This window comes from Amblyomma maculatum, chromosome 3 (assembly GCF_055883805.1).
Source record: "Amblyomma maculatum isolate TAMU_Amacu chromosome 3, ASM5588380v1, whole genome shotgun sequence".
In the NCBI taxonomy this organism is placed as follows: Eukaryota; Metazoa; Arthropoda; class Arachnida; order Ixodida; family Ixodidae; genus Amblyomma; species Amblyomma maculatum.
Genome location: NC_139346.1, coordinates 52,146,455 through 52,168,880, shown reverse-complemented (window position 1 = coordinate 52,168,880; position 22,426 = coordinate 52,146,455). Strand labels below are relative to the sequence as shown.

At 43.7% G+C, this 22,426-nt stretch overlaps 2 protein-coding genes across 6 annotated transcripts in view; one reads left to right on the top strand and one right to left on the bottom strand.

Annotated features, from left to right (window-relative positions):
• The first annotated feature begins 2,133 nt into the window (after positions 1-2,133).
• The window catches only part of LOC146194756 (monocarboxylate transporter 9-like), a 92,368-nt gene continuing 72,075 nt past the window's right edge, over positions 2,134-22,426 (top strand). The window contains exon 1 of the mRNA XM_084596113.1: positions 2,134-2,227. The gene's annotated coding sequence lies outside the window, so the exon portion shown is untranslated. The remainder of the gene's footprint in view (positions 2,228-22,426) is intronic.
• Positions 7,624-21,928, bottom strand: LOC146194757 (uncharacterized). 5 transcript variants are annotated; one of them, XM_084597533.1, is made up of 5 exons: positions 21,504-21,772; positions 19,918-20,006; positions 19,279-19,382; positions 9,419-9,621; positions 7,624-7,776 (listed from the first exon to the last, which is right to left on the bottom strand). In XM_084597533.1, exons 3-4 carry the CDS (start codon positions 19,372-19,374, stop codon positions 9,421-9,423), a joined length of 297 nt encoding a protein of 98 aa, XP_084453659.1. In that variant the 5' UTR covers positions 19,375-19,382; positions 19,918-20,006; positions 21,504-21,772; the 3' UTR covers positions 7,624-7,776; positions 9,419-9,420. The 5 variants fall into 5 exon arrangements, 4 of the variants coding, with proteins under 4 accessions (XP_084453659.1, XP_084453661.1, XP_084453657.1 ...); XM_084597535.1 differs by lacking the exon at positions 21,504-21,772 and adding an exon at positions 21,018-21,420; XM_084597531.1 differs by lacking the exon at positions 19,279-19,382 and having other exon boundaries at positions 21,504-21,928.

Below are 22,426 nucleotides of genomic sequence, written 5' to 3'. Positions count from 1 at the left end.
TGATTCATCCCTGCGTGCGAAAATCTTGCAGCCATTCGTCCACACAAATTTCCAGCCGAGTTCCTTTTTTCGAGCAATGGTCGCTCCTAGCAGTTTTTTGTTGTTATAGGTCAAGTGTTCATTGACGTAGATACGGCCGCTGTCTGTTTCTGTGAAGCCAAGCTCCTTATTAGACAGCCCATGCTTTCTGGCCATGGAAAGAAATGCCTGGCGCTTATCTCGGCTCACAAAGCGGACTATGATGTTGTTTTCATCTTTGTGGCTAGTGGGGATTCTATGACACGTGTCAATGTCAATGGAAGAAACTTCTTCATTAATGAACTCGCCGATTTTCTCTACCACTTCGATTGGTTCAACATCTGACTTTACACCCTTGATTTCCAGGTTGTTTAGGCGACCATACTGCTCAAGTTCTTCAACCCTTAGAGCCAAACGTTTTCGGCTCTCAAATTCTCATTGCAGCTTACCAGCTCGCTAAGCTCTTTTCTTAGTGCCTTTATTTCAGAGCTGATAACTTTCGTCTCGTCACAAGTGTCGCTGCAGAACTTTAGGCTATCCTTGACAGAACGCAGCTCAGCTCTCATTTCACGTTTGAAATCGTCCAGTGCTTTCGCTATTTCTTTATCTTTCGACATGGCACAAGAGGGACAAAAACCACTACACAAAAATTCAAGTTTGGCAGCAGTGCGCAACGAAACTATGGGCTAAGCAACAAAAAGTTCAGTCGCTCACCTGCAAAAAGCAGAAGGGATAAGAGGCTTGCTTTTCGTTCGCGCACCGCTGCCAAACTACTGCAGTCCCAGGAATGCTGTCCGTTTTAAAGGCAGCGGAATACAGTTGTCCCACGGCGATTGGACGCAGATTATGCACCGGAATCGCCGATGATCTGCTGTGACCAGGCAGACAGGTTTAGCCGTCGCAGTCCAAGGCAGCTCCAGCACGTGTCGTGAAGTATAGGCGTTTAACACTGCAAAAAGCAGAAGGGATAAGAGGCTTGCTTTTCGTTCGCGCACCGCTGCCAAACTACTGCAGTCCCAGGAATGCTGTCCGTTTTAAAGGCAGCGGAATACAGTTGTCCCACGGCGATTGGACGCAGATTATGCACCGGAATCGCCGATGATCTGCTGTGACCAGGCAGACAGGTTTAGCCGTCGCAGTCCAAGGCAGCTCCAGCACGTGTCGTGAAGTATAGGCGTTTAACACTGCAAAAAGCAGAAGGGATAAGAGGCTTGCTTTTCGTTCGCGCACCGCTGCCAAACTACTGCAGTCCCAGGAATGCTGTCCGTTTTAAAGGCAGCGGAATACAGTTGTCCCACGGCGATTGGACGCAGATTATGCACCGGAATCGCCGACGATCTGCTGTAACCAGGCAGACAGGTTTAGCCGTCGCAGTCCAAGGCAGCTCCAGCACGTGTCGTGAAGTATAGGCGTTTAACACTGCAAAAAGCAGAAGGGATAAGAGGCTTGCTTTTCGTTCGCGCACCGCTGCCAAACTATGTTAAGGCGTTTCTTAAATTGATTATTCGTGGACAAGGACGGTTGTAAATATCTTGCCCGGTATCGTTACCATCTGGTTATAATGCCTTCTTTGCAAATCGCTTTCGTTTCTAAGTCACAAATTTTCGCTCTCCCTATAAGGTATACTCTCCAGCGAGAATCTGAATTTAGCTACTTTTACTTCTAGAGCTAACGCTTTATTGTGCTTATTTCAGAATAGTCTTTATATGTTGCTAATCAAACATGCGCTCATTCGAGACCCTACTATCACACGGCCATGCCCCTCAATTTGCTCGAACATCCGCATCATATAGGATGATCGATTGGGCACCACATATACGGTTTTAGACGCTCTTCATTGGAAAATGAACACCTAAACATCGTCACTCTATTCTTTATTTCAAATTCAGAATAAGCATACAAATGAGCAGCAGAGTATGGAGCAAAATACTGGACAGCATAGCAAAGCGCGGGTCTCCTCCGTAACACTTTCTCTTCTGAATTCCTCCTGGTCTTATCGGGGGTGTCCATACAACAGCAAGAATAATCTCGCGTCCTTTGACGGCCCATATCTTCTTATCTTATCTTCACCGAGCATGAAGGCCTCTTCAAGTATCTCTCCCCTCCATGGCACCTGCAAAGTACACATGTTGGACGCAGCTACGCTAATGCTCAGGACTCAGCCCGAAAGGTTCGCCTGTTACAGAACTTCCAAATAGAAACTTTTTAGGTAAGCTCCCAAGCTCTTTTGGCTTTTTCAGATTACGTATTCTTTTTTTGTGTTTTTACAGCCCCCAAAAGCCCCGATGCTATCCAAATAAGCAAATTCGGTGCTATCCAAATAATCATGATATTTACAATTTTCGTCACAGACAGTATAGGTTCTTCGGCACGCATGCACCGAATCATTTGTATTTTTCGTCCATTGAAAGCGCTCATAAATATTTTGTGTCAAAATACTATGAGCCAGAGAATTGGCAATGTAGTCTCTTTAAAAGTCTAAATACTATATTCTAAGTCATCAGTATAAAACTCTGGCCACCGGATACACAGTATATATTTTCGTACACCCAACCGAAGCATGAAAGGCACACCAGACAAAACATTCGCCTGCTGTTTCGAAATGTCGGATTCATACATCGCTGTACTCATCCTTTTTGTCACGGTCTATACAAGACGCATTCCTGTTAAATGTCCAGAGGCGGTTTAAAACCTCCGGCGATGACCGGCACTTGCATTTTAGTCAGGAATGTGCAATATTTTTATATAGATTTCAGTCACAATTCTCAGAACAGTCAGTCACAAGGTGAAGAATATCGGCGCAGAGATTTGAATGTCGATGTCCATATATTGCATTCAGTTGCCACTCCTGTTCAATACATCGAATTTTTTCATGCAGCCCGGACAGAATCAACCCCGAATTTTCAGCATTTGATGGAAAATATCACCGCTTCGATCCTCCTGTCTGAAAGTATGGGGCGCTTTGTTTTCAGTTAAAGCACAATTTTAACTATTTCTCGGAGATATTGTCCCGTGGGGGTGACAAGGTCGATGACACAAATGAAGAGTCGATGATTTCACTGAAAAAAATCTTTATTGGCTTACTTGCGCCCGCAAAAGAACTAAGCAACTCGGCGGCGGCGATAAAAACAAACGCGCTCGTCGATCGTCGAAAAGGAAATGCACGTCACACTCGTCACCGCTCAATTTAAAGGCTGCTCAGAACAATCTAGATAACGTCGTAAACAGCTACCAGCGCAAGCTGGAACATTGTAGAAAGACACAGGAGTGGCCGGATTCTTCAAGGCAGATCTCGGTGCATCTTACGCTACAAAGAAACTGATAAAGGTGCGACTCGCGACATCGAGCATTAACAAACACAGAATACAGAACTGATAAGCGATCTAGAATCACAGTGATAAGGCCGTACGCCGGCGGCTGTTAAAAAACAACGAATACAATTTTGACCGTTTCGCGGCAATATGAACGCGATCTCTCGCGACGCCAGTGGCATGCATGGTGTGAACAATTTTCTGATAAATCATCAAACGCCTCACTCTGGCAAACGTTTCGTGCAATAGAGCACGGTCGTCGTTCTACTGACGCAGCAGCAACAGCATGCTTTGCGGCTGGTCTGTCGCCGGGCGATTTCGCCAAAGAAGCTGCTCGAAAATTTTTCCCAATATACGATATACTGCCTCCTTCAGCAGCAAATCTTAATTTGGCAGGTATCCCTGCAGACGCATGGAAACTACCATCTGCTGCCTACGCAGATGGTATTGCGAGCCCCTTTTCGATGTCTGAGCTGCTGGTTGCAATTGACAATGCGAAACGAAAAACAGCGCCCGGACTGGACAAAATTCAGTATGACGTTTACAAGAACCTCAGTGATGATGCACTTCCTCAACTACTAGACACCATAAACAAAGTGTGGCTTGATGGTGTCGTACCCGAGAGCTGGAAAACCGCTGTCGTGATCCCTATTCCCAAACCAGGGAAGCCTCAAACAGACCTCGCCAACTTATGACCAATCTCCTTAACATCAACGCTTTGCAAGCTCGCAGAGAAAATGCTAGACACACGACTTTCTTTGTGGCTTGAACAGCACGGTTTTTATCACCCTGCTCAAATTGGATTTCGTCCATACATAGGTACAGAGGACGGGTTCGCTGTCTTGGCATCAGCAGTTCTATTATCTACCCGCAGCCTCAATGTACGTACCATATTAGCAATGGACGTTGAAAAGGCATATGATAACATCAGTGATGCTGCAATCCTGAATGCCATTGACATGCTTCATCTACCTCCGAGAGTACATACTTTTATTGCATCATTTTTGGACGGAAGAAAAGTTGCAATACGCCTCAGTGGTGACACTGTTGGTTCATCCGTTTCCCTACGTGGCATGCCCAAGGGATCAGTATTGTCTCCGACTACGTTCAATATTACTTTCATCCCATTGGCGTGGCGCTTACATGATATGACTGAAATCAAGTTTTTCCAATACGCAGATGATATCACGGTATGGAGCACTCACCATGATCTTCTCACTCAAGAGGCCGCCCTTCAGTCAGCATTAGACGTAACCTCTGATTACGCATCCTCCATTGGCCTTCAACTTTCTGTGTGCAAAACTTCATACACGTCAGTCACCAACCGCTGGGGACGCCGTAAACTTACCTCAAATCCAATTCGTCTCTCTCTGTCAGGCACCCCAGTACAAGAAAGTTCGAGCCTGAAAATTCTGGGCTTAACAATTCACCAATAAGGATCAGCGACTCCTTGGCTTTCTCGGGCAAAAAAGCAAGCACTTCAAACTATGACTTTAATCAGAAGAATTGCACCTAAAACTGGTGGCGCTGGTTCGTCTGTTGCACGCCAGTTAGTAAGTGTGGTTCTGCAGCCACGTATTGTCTATCAGGCCCAGTTCCAGCATCTTACAAGAGCACAATGGGATCGCCTTAAAGCCGTAAATCGAGAAGCTATGAGAACCATAACATGCCTTCCACGACTCACACCGGTCGTAGCGTTACAGGAGAATACGCAGCTAAACACCATCGATGAACTGGTGCAGCAGCGCCGTGATGCTCGCAGACTCAAGGCCACTTTGTCACATTCCACACAAGCACTGAGGGCGTATTTAACGTCACACATTATCCTTCAGCCACCTGCGCCAGTTCACCCTCTCTGGAAATTTATACAGTTAGGAGACAAGTCAAGTGATATTCGCAGACCAACGTCTGCCAACTAGGCACCATTGCTTCGCCAGAAATTTGAAGAGCAAGATACTCACCTGCCTCAAGATTCCATAGTAGTGTACGTGGATGGAAGCCTGTAAGGCTGTGAAGCCAAAACGGCAATCTACTATCCACGGAGACCTAGCCAGAATCAGACCCCTACGTTACAGCTTTCGGAACCACTTACATCTTTCTGCGCTGAGCTTGTGGCAGTTTAGGAGGCACTCTGCTCCGTGGCTTTCATAACCATGCTCCCTACAGCCCACGTTGCTATCCGCACTGACGCACTTCAAGCAGTACGTCTGCTTTGACGTTTCAGCCGCTGCCCTAAAATTTGCCAAGACATCCATCAGCTTGCGGCGCGCATCGCACAGTCAATACGCATCGAGTGGGTCCCACGCGATCTGCTGCCTTCCCAAAATCAAGCTGATTTAGCAACCCGCCTCGTGAACCAAGACCCATCAATCCCACGGCTCCTCGAAGTGGACGACACTACCCTCCTTTTGTCAAGAAAGGAGCTCCTCCCGCGTTGCACACGTGCACTTATCTCTCCGTGTGCGATATCCCTTCCCCGCGGTCTCACCCGTGCAGAGGAGGTTGCGCTTAGGAGGATCCGGGTCGGTGTTGATCTTACACCAGCCGTCACTAGGACGTGGTCATACTTCCAACACTTGTATCCCCGTCCAGGGCGCCCGATCTATAAAAAACGAAGATGTTGAGGCCAAAATTCTCCACTTGCTGTGGGACTGCCCAGCACTAAACCAACACGGATTCGGCAGCTGAGCAGAGCTGCCCTTTCAGCAACCAATCGTGCTCATTCGTCACTTGGATGCAGGGGCCTCATCATCGCTCACTTCTGGACTTCATAAAATCAGCCAACCTTTTACATTCATTTAATCATTTATTCATCCTTCATCTCATACCCTACTGATGCCCTGAGGCAATAAATATCGATTAAAAAAACTATTTTCAAATATTGGACTAAAACCGAATTTATAGTCAATGCTAGGTCCCAATGCTTTCATGTTCAAAATGACGATGGCGCTAACCAGAAATAAGAGCTCTTCTTTCCTAATCTGCTGATTTGTTATTTCCAACTGATTTTAAAGGTTTTTACGTTAAGTTTTGCTCAATATCTCCTATTATTCAAACAGTGCATTAAAAGAGTAAAACAAGTCTGCGTAACACTAACACTTTGGCATTATTTATCATGCGCTGTCCACGCTAACGGCGCCCTGTGCGATGTAATCCTGTTTTTATACGACCACAACAAATTTGAAGGACCTTTGTCGCATTGCAGTAGCGCTAGCAGATCATTGGAGATCAAAGTGCTGACGCCCTTGTCATATAAGGGGTGAAAGCATTTCTATAAACTGGTAAGAAATAATTGTGCGTTTCTTTAAATGTGATGTCTGACCTCTCATTTCTGCGCTCTTTCACAATATCGTTGTTCACTTCACAATAATATGCCACTTCAAAGTTTCGCGCCACAATTTCAATGAACGATGCTCTACAGCTAAGCAACGACATTTAGTGAGGGGTCCGTGTTTGTAACTGAGTTAGTGCATTCGGATAATTCTTAAAGAAAATGAGCCGAAACAACAGTACACAAATAATGACTAAGTAATGGTAATTGAAGCAGAAAGCATCAAGCCGTTTTTTAGCCATTTTTGTTTATCTACACAATGAAATTGTTAACTGCTTGTTTGTGTGAACTAATGGGCACATCCGAAGTGAGATTTCGTTGCAAGTCTTATTAGAAGCTTGCAGAAAAAATAAATCAAATGTTTCTGTAACTGCTTCCAAGGTGACGTGCTTAGCGTGTTGGACGACATTCAACGTGTATAGGCAACCTGCAGTGGTCAGGCGGCGCTAGTGGAGAGTAAAGCCGCTCAATTTTTTTTATATAATTTCTTCTTTTTTTATTATGTATTGTTTCTTTTGTTTTTACTGAATCAGTGCCTGTGTCCGCTGCCGCTGCCCTCAGACTGAGTTTAAGGCCCGTCAAGTTGCCGTGTGCAACTTTTTCCTTAAATCCCCCATAAATTGTATCCCTATTGGAAAACGCAGTGCCACTGGGAGACACTGGGCCAGTGTCATACCTGATTATCGGACCAGTGTGGCACTGCATACTGGCACACTGGCCTACACTGGCATGCTGGCCTACACTGGCATGCTGGCCTACACTGGCATGCTGGACAACACTGGCATGCTGGACTACACTGGCATGCTGGCCTACACTGGCACACTGGGTGACACTGGCACACTGGGTGACACTGTGCTGGCACACTGGCAGTAGCTAGCCAGCATACAGACCACACGTGATACTAGCATGCAGGACAGAACACACCCTGCACAGAAGCGGGTGCTGCCCTGTTCCCATTGACTGTAACGTAGAGCTTCGCATGATATATGCAATTTTATTTTCACACATTTCCTTCTGACGGCCCACACGACTGACTTCTGCAAACATATCATCAATGGCTTTTCGGTCCGAGATCCTTTTGGCAGTCGACATGTCACTTGGGTTTTCAGTGACCACCTTTTTTATTAGATTTAAAAAAAAAGAGAAGATATGCATAAGTAACAGAAGCAAAATGGTGTTTAAGGTCATGGTTCAGAATTACACTGTTGATCTGCCACTAATTTTAACATTCATTTCACAGGGGTGCAATAGAAGAAATAGGATTTGTAGCAATTTTTGGAGCAGCAAAATCCGTATTTGGAGCAGCTCATAGGAGAAAAAAAAACCTGCGCTTTGCAGAATGAATTTAAATTTTGAAGCCATTAGCCAGAGAAGAAACCTTACCTTCGGGGCAAACAAACAAAAAATATGTGAATATCGGACCGTATGGATGTGATCCAAAGGAAATCTAGCAAGGGCCACCAATTACAGGCGCTTGGCATATTTCGTTCGAGAATCTAGCGTGCACCTCTTTCTGTAAGCATTTTGTACCGCAAGGCGTGGCATCAAACAAAAAAAGAATGTTAGCCATACAACCAAGGTTAATTTTTCAAAAAAAAAAGGATACAAAAAGCTAAAGAATGTGCTTTTTTTTGCATCTAGCGCGGTTTGACAATCTCATTCAGAGATTCTTGCTTGCAAGACTCTTAAAACAATATCTTACTGTCTGCAAAATTCATAGCTTGTGTCGCGCGACGACAGCTCCAGTCGAGATTCAAAGCCATCAGCCTGCTATCAGCCTGTGCTTAAATGCGAGCGCAGTACCAAAAACAAAAATCTTCATTCAAAAGCACAAAAAAAAGCAACCCAAAGGCGAAAGGGCAAATGCCAAAAGCAGATAGGAAAGCAAGTCGTATATATTCGTACAAGCAAGGCTATATGCTTCGTGCTCAGAGCAATTTAGATGTTCCGGCATCCATAAATGTTATTTCTGACAGTCTTGGGCTACATTGTGGTGTTATGGAATTCAAAATTTGGCTGCTGCGCGTTTCCCGACATGCCGATGCCTCCCCTCCACCCCACCCCCCAATTTATTATCACCAACAGAAGCCATAACTGATGCATCTCCTACACTATCTGACGGGAAAGTGAGTCTTGAGTCTATCAACTAGACTGCATAAAAACAACCTTGCTGCACATGAATAGCCGCAACAAAATGCAGAAAACTTCCAGAAGCGACATAAAAAAAGCTAGATACACCCATTAAAAGCATGCAGTGCTTAAAACAAAGCATGGAAGTATTACTGCAAAATCAAAAATACTACCACGCCCCTTTTAGCAGTGCAACGCAGTAGCAGTGGTGCCTCGTTACAAATGGCCTCTATGCATTAAAAGGATACTTCACCGCACGAACTGTGACCCGTGCGTTGAAGCATCCTCAAACCGCAACAGTTCAGCGTACTCAAAGTGGAGGAAGCACATGAATGCTAGAAAGGAAAATATGGGTAGGCGTTAGAACGGCATGAAGCCATCTCAAAATAAAAATAAAAGGCCAGTGACATGCTGGAGTGTCTGAAACGTCACGACTGGCTATATCACGGTCGCAGAAAGTTGTCTTCGAGCATGGCAAATTTTTGCGGCCGTTCGGCGCATTTTGGTGCAAATTCAGCAAGTTTTGCGCACGCAGAATTATGCTGCTGTATCAAAATGGCACAATTGGCACAGCTGTTGCAGCATTGATTTCAGCAACAAGCATAAAACGAAACCTAGTCATGATTACCATCACTTTTTTAGGGGTTGCCGGCATCTCTGGAACACTGCCTGCAGTCCTTCTGCAATGCTGGCCCGTGAGGCTTCTCTCTCAACTCCGCAGGTGTCCAGAAATACCATCACCATTTCCCGCTCCACTTTTGTCTCATTTTTCTTGCTTGTGATAAATTGAACTTTTCTCTCGTTGATGTACAGATTCGACCCAAAGTGAACCTGCAAGCACAAAATTGGCACACATAAAATATGTATATATAGAGGGTGGAAAAAAGAGGCACAGTCATCCATAATGAGAATTTGCAACACTAAGATGAGTTCAAAAAGTACTTCAGTGGTTATTTATGTGGTTTACATCACAAAGTGACTCAGGCTATAAGAGACGCCACAGTGGAAGGCTCCAGAAATTTATACCACCTAGGGTTCTTCCACATGCAAGGCATCGCACAGCACAGTGGCGCCTTGCTTTTCACAAACTTTGAAAAGTGCCCACTGCCACCAGAATTCGATCCTGCATCCTTGAGTTCAGCAGTCGTTGCCCGGAATCAGATCGCAGACAGCCAATTGCAGAAGGCTTTGAGGTATTCAACTTCCGTTTTGGCCTTTTTTGCGACAAGTTTTTCTATAATCCGTCTTGGACGAAGGAAGATCCTGCAGACGATCACTTCATTTCGTCCATGTGCATACGAGGGCATCGAGTCGATTGATTGGTAGGGTAATAAGAGAAAACAAAGGTTATAGAGTGGCTAGATATTGTTTACTTTCGAAAGGAGCTGGACGAAGTCACTGCTTGCAATGGAAGTCTGCATCGATGTGCAGGAGCACACCACGCACCAATGTGGTGTTTCCATTAGAAACCAGATGTGTTACATGAAATTTCATCAGTGTTATATCGTACTTCATGCTGTTAAGTGTTAGAAATGGAGTATTAGCCTAACTGTACTTCCCTAGACCAAACCGCGAGGCAGCAGTAACAGAGAAACGCTGAAAATGCGCTGCTCTGTTGCAGTCCCGTTTGTGCGGTGTGCACCAGTGGCAACGACAGGAGTTAGCGCAGTGATGGCACGACTCATCGCCAAGGATTGTCGCTTCACATGGTTACGACTTAAATGTTAGCTCCTTTAAATGGCTTAATATTGCTTCAATAACATTCCCCATCCAGCTTGGCACGGGAAAATGCTGTGCATTCTAGACACTTATCGCACTATGGCTGTATTCGCACTTTTGCAGATGTTGCATGTGTTCGTGATCAGGGTGTCCGGCCCGGCCCACCCAAGATAAATATACCTGGGCCCAGACCAAGCCCAAGGGCTTCTGAGCAGCCCCAGCCTGTGCACAGCTCTAGAACCTACCTTAACTATAAAGCAGGTTTGGGGGTGCAGGTTAACTGCAAATTTTTTCCAGGGGGAAGGGGGAGGCAGTGGTCACTGCACAACAATGTAGTCCATGTAGTCCGCCATTCCCATAGCCATCAACGCTTGTCAAACAGATAAGGAGCCAACAGAAGGCAGAGGCAAATCCACATCCATAGCATAGTCTTTATTCTCCATGCCATTGGTCGCTTTGTTCTGCCAGCAGTTGTTAGGCCTTTTGCAAGGTACTGTTTCAACACCCTATCAACACAGTTTGCACCGATAGCCTTTGTTTTGGTGCCATGAGTGCGACTCGGCAGCAGTCTTTCACAGCGAAAAACAAGCTAAAGGTTACGAACCAGTTTTTTTTTACCCTCACGCGCAGACTGCTAGCGCGCTCCTGCTCTCGACACTAGGCAACATCTGTCAGGCGCGCGTGACAGGGGACTGCAGGACTGTGGGTCATGCGGATGCCCCGCGTTGAATAAGTGTTTGTGAGCGATCATTCTTCAATGCTGTCGTTAACGCACTGTACCGCTTATGCATGGAGGTGTATGCTGCGCCTCGCTACTCATACCTGTCCCTGTTCCAGAGAGTACAACAGCATTTTAAAGCGCACTGTTCTTTTCTTGAAGCAATATACGAAGGTAGTCGACCATGCAGGTTGCAAACTGTAAATCGCCGTTTATGTGCAGTGGCGGCGTTTTTTGCTGAGACTGCCCTTCGCATAATTCACACGTTTCGCTTTTTACTTTTTTTATTCTGCGAATGAGAATGTAAAATTTCGGACCGGACTCCATGATGTGAGATGTAACCAGATCTGAGAGCGTCGCACTGAAGGTTGCTTAGGCAAAACGCGTTTTCGGCCACCAGTGGTTTGTCTTTGGCTTTCGTTTGCCGTTCCTTAACAGCAGTGTAAGTCTGACCATGGGCGAGTTGGTAATCCAAGAGAGTGCAGACAGCGAAAAAAAAAAATACTAGCACAAAAGTTTTTTTTTTTTTTATGGTGCTGTGTGCAATTTGACTGTAAGCAATACAAATTGTTATTTCCTTATTACAGAGAAAAGTATGCGTGCAAAACATTTGAGCGGAATAGCTTTTTGCTGTCAGCATCTCCCCGAAACACAACACAATTTCATTACATGCTTTGACCTGGCCCAAATGGCTAAACAGCTCTTTCACACACACTGAAAGCACTGAAATAGAATATACTTGTATTCAGCTGCTACTGTGTTAATATTTGTTCAAAACTTAAAAGAAATAGAGAAACTGTGTTGTGTCCTCTAGTGGTGGCTCTGTAGATAGGGCTCTTCACTGCCGAGCCAGAAGACGTGGGTTCGATCACGGAAGCTATGGCCGCTCTTCGATGAAGATGAAGGTGCTTGTGATGTCATATGTGATGTGTTGTGTGGTGTCAGCGCGCGTTAGAGAACCCCAGGTATTTGCTAAATTTCCGGAGCACTTCACTACGGCGTACCTCATTGCCGATGCCACTTTTGGATGCTAAACTCCATATACCTTTGATAACAGAGTTGTCATGCTCCAGCTAGCATTTCTTTACTGCAGTTTCTTCCTTTGGCATGTACAAAAATGCTTGAAACGCAGGCATTACTGTTTGATAGGCACTAGATTTTCTAGGGATAAAATGAAACGATCCTAATGTGGTGGTATGTATAAAGCACAAAAAAACTTGCCTGCTGTTAGCCTGTCGACTCAGATGCGCACACCGCGATAATTTGTTGGTGTTAATGGCACACACCACTCTAACAACAGCACAGCGCAATTGGTGAGGTTCGAAATGGCTGGTATGAAGGAAGAGCTCACTAGAAATGAAATTATATGCGCGTCGTATGCAAGAGTAATGGTTTGGTTTGGTTCGTGGGGTTTAACGTCCCAAAGCGACTCAGGCTATGAGAGACGCCTCAGTAGAGTACTCCTGAAATTTAGAGCACCTAAAGGTTCTTTAACGTGCACTGACATCGCACAGCACAACGGGCGCCTTGCTTTTCGCCTCTATCGAAAAGCGGCCGTTGACGGCCGGGATACGATCTCGCATCCTTGGGAACAGTATTCGAGCGCCATAACCACTGCGCCACCCCAGCGGGGTGCAAGAGTAATGCTTGCAATTGTTCAGCCATTTTGTCATCAGTAAGGCACCAAAATGACAGCATTATAGCGCAGTTGCATGCTGAGCATCAAACACAGTTAACGTGAATGTAGTACTAAATCCCACTAATAACTAGTCGATTTTAACTTTACGACAATGAAAATAAACTTGCTCCAACACAATCACGCCATGAAAATATTTTTGGCAATTTTGTCTAGCTCCCGAACGCTAGCTGAACATGGCTACTGAACAGGCACGGTCCCGCAGTCCCCAAGGAAGTGTCCCCGTGGCGGCGCGCCGGCAAAAAATGGCCGCGCCCGGGAGCAGCTATAAATCTGGTCTATAGCCACTGGAAATTTGCAACAAAGCTGCAGCAAAACAAAATGACATCGAAGAGTTCTGCATTCGCAAGTGGAGGAAGACAAAAAAAAAAATCTTGAAACAATTACAAGCGTTTCGTGGCCTGAAGACTGGATTCCATTCCGTCCCCCTTTATTCACTACATAGTGAAGTGTGCCTTTTTTGGAGAAAAATTAATTTTGGGTAAAAATTAAGAATAGAGTACAGAAATGCAGGGATGTAACAGCTGAAATAGGATTTGTAACAATTTTAAGAGCAGCAAAATCTTAATTTTTGGAGTAGTAATATCCATATTTGGAGCAGCTGAACGGAAAAAAAGCTGCACTTAGCAGCAGCATGAAGTTTTGGAGCCATTAAACAGGGAGGAAACATTACTCTCGGCACAAAAAAAATGAAAAGATGTGAACATCGACAGTATGAATGTGATCCAAAGGAAATCTAGAAAGGGCCATCTATCACCGGCACTTAGTATATTTCTTTTAAAAATCTGGCATGTACCTATTTTTGTAAGTAAGCATTTTGTATTGCAAGGCATGCTATCACACTAAGAAAAAAAAGAATGTGAGCCATAAACCCGAGGAGGTTAATTTTTCAAACTTCCGGGACTGAATAAAAAACCAAAATCTAGAGAATATTCATTCCTTTTTTTCTGCATCTAGTGCGGTTTGACGATCTTAATCATGGGATCTTATGCCCCACCGGGGTGGCGCAGACAACTATTCCCAAGGATGCGAGATCGAATTCCGGCCTTGGCGGCCGCTTTTCGAAGGGGGCAAAAAGCAAGGCGCCCGTGTGCTGTGCGATGTCAGCGCATGTTAAAGAACCCTAGGTAGTCGAAATTTCCAGCGTCCTCCACTACGGCGTCTCTCATACCCTGAGTCGCTTTGGGGCGTTGAACTCCACAAAACACAAACAAAACAAACTTATGGGATCTTATCTTGCTCGGAAGACTCGCAAAACAATGTTTTACTGTCTATGAAATTTACAGCTTGTCTCGTGCAAGTGCAGCTCCGGAAGAGCTCAATTGGAAGCCTATGCCCAAAAGTTACCGCAGTACAAACACATAACAAAAAGCAATGCTGGTTCCAAAGAAAACGCAAACAAATACCAAATACAAGAAAAACAGCAACCAAAAGGCAAAGGGGCTATACCGAAAGCAGATAAAGTGCGTAATAAGCAAAAAAAAAAATTAGCGAGAATGTCTTCGGCCTGTGACTGACTCTTCCTAGAGGTTGGCAATGACGGTTTTGCCTGAATATTTTGATTAAGGGGAGCAGGGCGATGAGTCGGGGTATTAAGTTAAATATTTCATGCACAGAACAGACTGCAGAAAGGGTTAACGCAGAGTGTTCAAAGCCAATCAAGATTCTTAATTATGAACTTCACTTTGAAGGCGAACAGCCAGCCACCTGTCAGAAAGGCAAATCATCCTTTGACACCATTTATATCACTCCAAGTGATGAGCGGTTGCAATAAACCTGGTTGTTCCAAGTAGCTAGATTTTCATTCAAGTACATTCAAATCTCGTTACTACAAACACGTTAACATAAATATGTTAGCAAACAGAGAGAGCGGTGCAATGAAGTATGCACCCGATGAAGCATTGCACAAAGCGGAAGGTATAGAGGTTTTTAATCAGTCGCGTGCTGCATGCAGTAGAAGAAAATAACTTATTTCTTCAAAGGAAGCAGCTTTGAAGTTCGTGAAACATTTTCATTTCAGATCTGGCTTTTATGCATGTCTCTACTGCCAAGATACATCATTTTCATACCAAGATTAGATCACTCCCTTATAGCCACTAATTTTTCAGTACCGTGATAATTCAAAATAATGAACCATTTTAGCCCAACATGATTCATAATATCGAGATTTGGCCATGAAAATCCAGTGCCCAGAAAAATTCAAGGCATTCCACTTTTTTTCTTGCTGTGATACATGGATGCATATTATAAACGAGTAAACAGGATACTTCTAGATAGTTTCATTTTACAAATGCCTTAAAGCCATGCACTTGTCAAAATATATGAAGTCTGTGCTAGCACCACACCATATTAAAGTGCTGTTTTAGTTTTCCAGGCCATATGTAACTGCATTAAATAGGATAAGCAGAACATGTCACATCATACAACATGCACACGTTAACTAATACTCTTGAACGATCAAAAGACACAGCCTTCTAGCTTTGTTAGGGGCTTAAATTTCTTCCCGTGACTTCAAAGAGCTGAACACGAGGCGAAGAGGTGTGGGAGGGGGGGGGGGGGGGGGGCTGCCAACTTTCGCATGAGCCATGTTGACTGAAAGGGAAGGTGAAAAATACAGGTCAAATATGAGATACTTGTATGGACTGACATTAGCAAGTGGCGCTCCAGATACCTTTTGCAATGACAATAACATGTACGGCACCTACTTCTAATAAAGTAGCCATGTATGAACAAAAGGACAAAAAGCAGGCAACAAGGTATTTGCATTATGTTGTGTATGTAATAGACAGTAAAGCAACACTAGTAGCAGGTCTGGAAAAATTATATCAGCAGAGATATATCCATTGCAGGCCTCTTTCATATTCTTACAATTAACCCGGTCCTCTGCTAGCTGCATCCACTTGACCCCTGTGAACTTCTTAAATTCATCCGCTCACCCAACTTTCTGCTGCACCCTGCTATGCTTTAGTTACCTTGGAATCGAATTTGTCGCCCTAAGTGACCATCGACTATCTTCTGTTTGATAAACAAGTATGTGGCAGTTTTATCAAACATTATTTACGAAGTGTCCAAAAACATCAAACAAGAATATTTAGGGTGCCTTCTATGGACACAGTAATGAGGTTGAGCCTTGTGGAAGTAAACAGTATGTGCATATTTTCATTTCTGAAGGCTTTATCTGTGGTTATGTAGGCTGCTGCTAAAATGTCTACATATAAAAAACCTCCAAAACAAGAGAATTAGAACAAAAATAAACTCAATAAGAATGAATATACATCATTCCAAGACTACATCCTCCCATTCCTTGAAAAAAAAATTGAGCAGTGCATCCTCGATTATGCCAAAATGGTAGGTGGATGCCACTGTAGGATGGCTCGAAGAGAGCTACTGAATGATCGCAGTAGGTAATAAACAATGCAATCACTTATACTTAAAAGAATACAGTATACATCGAGATGAAAGTGAATGCAGGTTGTCTGGTGCCTTATTGATGAAGGCAGCTGATGTACGATCAACGACTGTGCCAGTAACACCAACAAATTATCGCGGTTCGTTCATCGGAATCGACAAGCTAACAGCACGCAAGTTTTGTTGTGCTTTATTTATAAACAACGGAGCATTAGGATCGTTTCTTTTCATCGCTGGATAATCTAGCACCTATTAAACAGTAGTGCCTTCATGTCAAGCATGATACTTTTTTTTTATCCTGCACGTACATTGTCATACACGCCAAAGGAAGAAACTTCAGCAAAGAAATACTAGCTGGAGCATGACAACTGTTTTTATGTGGTATATGAAGTTTAGCATCCAAAAGTGGCATCTGCTATGAGGTACGCCGTAGTGAAGTGCTCCGGAAAGTTAATGAATGCCTGGGGTTCTTTAACGTGCGCTGGCATCGCACACCACACAAGCGCCTTCAGCTTCATCTTCATCGAATAGCTACCATAGCTTCCGTGATCGAGCCCATGTCTTCTGGCTCAGCAGTTGAGAGCCCTATCCACAGAGCCACTCGCTGGAGGGCACTACACAGTTTCTCTATTTCTTTCAAGTTTTGAACAAATAACACAGTAGCGGCTGAATACGAATATTCTCTATTTAGATGCTTTCGGTGTATATGAAAGATCTGTTTAGCCATTTCGGCCAGGTCATAGCATGTAATGAAATTATGTTTTTGAGTCTTAGGCAGAAATCACAAAAAGCTACTACACTCAAGCATTGTTCATGCAGACTTCTCTTTGAAACAAGGAAATAAAAATTTGAATTGCTGATAGTGGGAGTGCAGACAGCCCAAGCAAAAAAAAAATCGGCTCTTTGAAATAAGGAAATAAAATTTTGAATTGCTGTTAGTGGGAGTGCAGACCGCCCAAGCAAAAAAAAAAAAAAACATCGGAAACGTAGCTCCACATTTTTTTTTTTTTTTTTGCGCTGGCTGCACTTGTGGATTGCCCAACTCGCCCAAGAGTCTGTTATAATCGGACTTAAACTCGCGTTAAGGAATGGCAAATGAAAGCCAAAGACGAACCACTGGTGGCCGAAAACACGCTTTGCCTAAGCAACCTTTAGCGTGAAGCTCGCCAATCCGGTTACATCTCACACCATGGAGTCTGGTCCGAAATTCGCAGAATCAAAGAAGTAAAAAAGCAGGAAATATGCATTCAATGCTTGTGAAGGGCAGTCCGAGAAAAAAAATACGCCACTGCTGCGCATGAACGCTGATTTACAGTCCGCAACCTGCATGGTAGCCTACCTTCGTATATTGCGTCAAGAGGACAGTGCGTTTCAAATTGCTGTAGTATTATGTAGGACAAGGACAAATGTGAGTAGCAAGGCACAGCACACACCTACATGCGTAAGTGGTAGAGCTCGTTAACTACAGAATTTGACGATTGCTCACAAACACGCATATTCAACGCGAGGCGCCTGCGTGATCTGCGGTCCCGCAGTCCCCATACATACGTCGCCTGGTGTCTAGAGCAGGAGCGCGCTGGCAGCCTGCGCGTGAGGGTAAAAAAATCTGGTCTATACCAAGCAGATATGTCTGGCCAACAATAACTGTTAGCAAGGTAGCGTCCAAGCAACAAATACAAAACCGAGATCATCACTCACATCGTCCAAACAAGACAGTCACTACTCTCGCCACAGACACAAACTTAAACAAAAAATAAACATCTGCAGCTGCCACGAATTAGGTTCACATCCCCTCCCAATACCTCTAAATGTGTCCGCTTTCTGAGTTTCAACGGAAAAAAAAACACATCAAGGCAACCCTCCTTTCAATTGCTGATCACCTTGGCCAATCTGGTCAGCTGCAGTTCATTACAAAACACCACTGCTTTTGCACCAGCTTTCTTCCTCACAAACATAAAATTCTTAATTTCCTGGGTTGCCTTCTCTTTGCATAGGCCAGCCGGAGCTGCGAAGCCCCGTTGTTTGTCAGTTTGAAGAAGACGAAGGTTATTCCTCAGAAGGTATTTAAAGTCATTGATTTTTTAGAGGAACAACCTTTGTCTTCTTTAAACTGACAAACAATGGGGCTTCACAGCTCCGGCTCATCTTCCGAGAAGTCCTCAGTAAGTCTTCAAGCTCATCCAAAAAGCATTCCTCATGCACCACACATCCCTAGCAACAACTCATAAACAGCCTTCAAGAACTGAAATTTCATTTTTGCACAAGGACAAAGAGGCATCAATGGACCATGTGCTGTCTTTCTTTTGTATCTATAACGCCTCAAAAATTTCTCTGCCAATCCTATTCCGACTCTTGCCTAATAAGAAGACCTTAGGCAATTAAAAAGAATTTTATGCTTGTAAAGAAGAAATGAACTGCAGCTGACCAGATTGGGCAAGGCAATCAGCGATTCAAATAAGGGTTCCCTTCATATGTCTTTTGTGTTGAAACTCACAAACCAGACTCATTGTTTAGATGTATTGTGCGTGAATGTGAACCTGATTCTTGGCAGCTGCAGATGTGTGTTTTTTTTTTAGTTTGTGCCTATGTGGCGGGAGTTTTAACTCTTGTTAGAAGATGTGAGTGACAGTCTTGGTCTTGTATTTGTTGCTTGGATGCTACCTTGCTAACATTTACTATTGGCCAGACATATCTGCTTGGGATAGAAGATGTGTGCGAGTGTGCTGTACTTGAGAGTAGAGGAGGAAGTTGTGGCCGAGTGTGCAAGAGGAAATTCGGGTACAGTTTTGTATTACAGTTTGTAGTGTGTGCCTGTTTCGTGTTTGTTTCTATGTGTTTGTCTAGGCTTCACTGCAATTCTGAGTATTATGCACCAACTCACCCCATAAGCTGCTACACCACCCTTTACTGACTATCAAGGAGGTGACAAATTATGAATGTAACATACCTCATCGGGAGTTTTGAAAGATTTGAATGCCTTGAGGATGTTCTCCATCTCAATGTGATTCGCCTGGCACTTCCATTTCCTTTTCCGGTTGGACATTATGAGGCCTTTGAAGAAGATAAATCGCTCACAGATTAGCGTGCAGTTGAATAGATTCTTCAGTTGATCAGCTCCAGCGTTCTGCTGCCACCCTCATAGTAGTCAGCTGACCTATCTATTTTCCTTTCAATAAATCTTGCTCTGTAGACATACCGGTTCTCTAAAATAGCCAGTTTGCAATGACCCCATAATGCAAAACCGTTACTCAGCAAGCACCTTTACGATTCTCAAGGAGGTGGTAGCTAATCATACTATTATAATAAAATGAACCCCAAGTGATATTGCTCATGCACTTTCACTCACTATTTAGAGGGTCACAATGTATCTAATACTGCACACATGTTAGCCTCATCTTGCAAAGCACTTTTGAATTGGTCCCTCATCCAGACAGTAAGTGTTGCATGTATAGGCTACAGTTTTAAGAAATGGACTGTCCAACTGGACCACATCACAAATAAAACTGCACTTAATAAATACCCTACCTATTATGTACAGCTCTTTTGAGCGCAGCTGGTAATGGCGTGATGACAGAAAAATCCTTACCTTAGCAGACTTGGTGACTTTGCCAAGAATCAGCCTTGGCACTGGGGTCCACGATATCTTAAAAGAAGCCATCAGCTCTCTGAGACCTTCTGCATGACAACACACAAAAGACATGAGAAGAGCTCGCATAGAAGCTTTTGTTAAATGCCTGGCAAACAAGAAAATCTAATTTAACCATATCAGTGGATAGAAACTAATATGGTACGATATCCAAAATGAACACAAGTGCATGATGTATAGAATTCGTGAAACTGCTCCAACACTCTGCCCAAGTTTGCTGAGCTGTTCGTAATGGCAAAGTTATGAATTCAGACTCTGTCATATTAGGTCCAAATATGCAATCACAAAAACTATAAGCGGTAAGGGATAAATATGTGCAGCTACATGACATAAGTTCGTGTCTTGTCTTGAAACTGTTTCCCTTCCACATGTTATTTCCAATAAGCATACAGACAAAAATGAGTTAAAACTTCCTCCTTAAAAGGTCCTCTTGTTTGTGTACAGGCATGCTGACTGAGCTCTTCCGATATATAAAACTAACAAGGGTCGTTCTGCACCAAACGTCCCGGAGGCTGCACTCAACCTGATTTGTCCAAAAACATTCCCGATGACTCATCCCAAGGCATGTTTGAAAGCTTAAAATTGCTCCAAAACATTTTTCTGAGTTGAGTAAAATTCAAATGTTTCAAAAAAGCGAGAAACCAAGTATCACATTCAATAAACAATAAAGCATTCAAAATATTCGAAATCTTTCCTTAAACATTGTGTAAGAAATCCTCAAAGTACATAAATTTTCATTTCGTTACAACTATCAACAAGCTTTTGGGAATTAGAAAATAGCCATATTGCTTCCCTAGATGTCATTTATAACCAATGTTACATCTAGTAAATCAGTGTATATCGAAATAGAAAACAGTTTGCAGAAAGAAGTGCATGTTGAACCATGAAGACATGTTGGTGTCAGCCTGGAAGGGTTGCAGTAAAAAAAAGAACGAACGTTAAGGCGCTAGGTAGAGCAGCTTATTGTCTTTCATTTCTGAATTTTTCATCGCGTTAACTGTTGCTTTAAGAGAGAAAGTAATTTTCGATGTCGAGCTCACTGCTGCAAGTTGCGTCGCCTTTTAGCGCCCCTTCACCGCAGAGCACAGCTGGCATGTAATAGCACACTTATCCGAAGAGCAGAGCACGCGACAGTGCGAAGTGCACACAGCTGCGGTGAGCGCTCGCGCAGAGGGTGCCTGTTCGCATGAGGTGGGTGGGGGAGTCTCATGAACACCTGTTCGACTAATCTTCCGATGTTTGCCTGAAATGCAGACCCTACTTAAGAACAATAACGTCTGGTAGCAGCGGTAAAAGCATTATACAGTAGGTCGTGGGTAAAAGCGTCGACGGCGCCTTGCACAGCGGTGAAAAGACAAGAGACAAAGCAACTTGCGGCTATAGAGCTCAAATAATTTCTTTTTGCGCTTTTATCAAGCAGTATCTCGATGAAAATTTCGGAAATTAAAAACAATATACTGTTCTGCGTAACCTCCTATTACTCGTAAGCAGTGCTTGAGAGCATACAGAAGTGGAAAAAGGCTTACCACTGACGTATTCCCCGCTGCCTTCGACTACATACTGAGACGACACAAACACTTGAGACGAGGACGGATCCACCGCTGTTAGTAAACGACGCGCGCTGTGGCCAGGGAGCAGCTGATGCCAACATGGCACGCCGGCAGAAGTAAAATACGGCAGAAAGCACAAAGATAACCCAACATACAATAGGCCGTGGGCCACACAGACCGTTGACCGTTGATACACACCAGTGACCAGCGCCTGTACCATACCTGTACACACACATGCGAACTGCCAAGCAGTTACTTGTGAGTAGTAGTATCGTAGTATTGTATACAAAAGTGCAGCAATAATTAACAATCATTTTATTAATAATATAATAAAAAGTGAGCCTGTTTTTGAAAAGTTTTGAAAGCCAAAAATGGAGCATAAGTTTTCTTTTATTTTCAATCAATATGAACCAGAAGTACCATCGGCCGCCGAGACGCGGGAAGTTTGAAATTATGGATTGTAGCGGCGTTCAAAATTGCAAACCAATCAGCCTACTATCTGTTACATATAATGGATTTTACTAACGTAATCACAAAATCGCTAACACAATTACGGCAATCTTAGACTTCAATCAAGCAAAAGATCAAGCAGGTTTTCGAAAATTTCATGTCCATATCATCAATCAGGTGATAGCAAAATGCTAGGAATATAATAACCAATTAAGCTACCAGCCCTTATACATAGCATTCATTGATTACGAAAAAGCATTTGACTTAGTAAAAACCTCGAGAGTCATGCAGGCATTGTGAAATCAGGTTGCAGACGAGCCGTTTGTAAAAGTACTGGATTAAGATATATATAGCGGCTGTACAGTAACCATAAGTAATACACTCTGAAGGGCTGGCTGGTTCATACTTATTGAACGGGTAAAACTGCGCAAAATAGACAGGACGTAAGA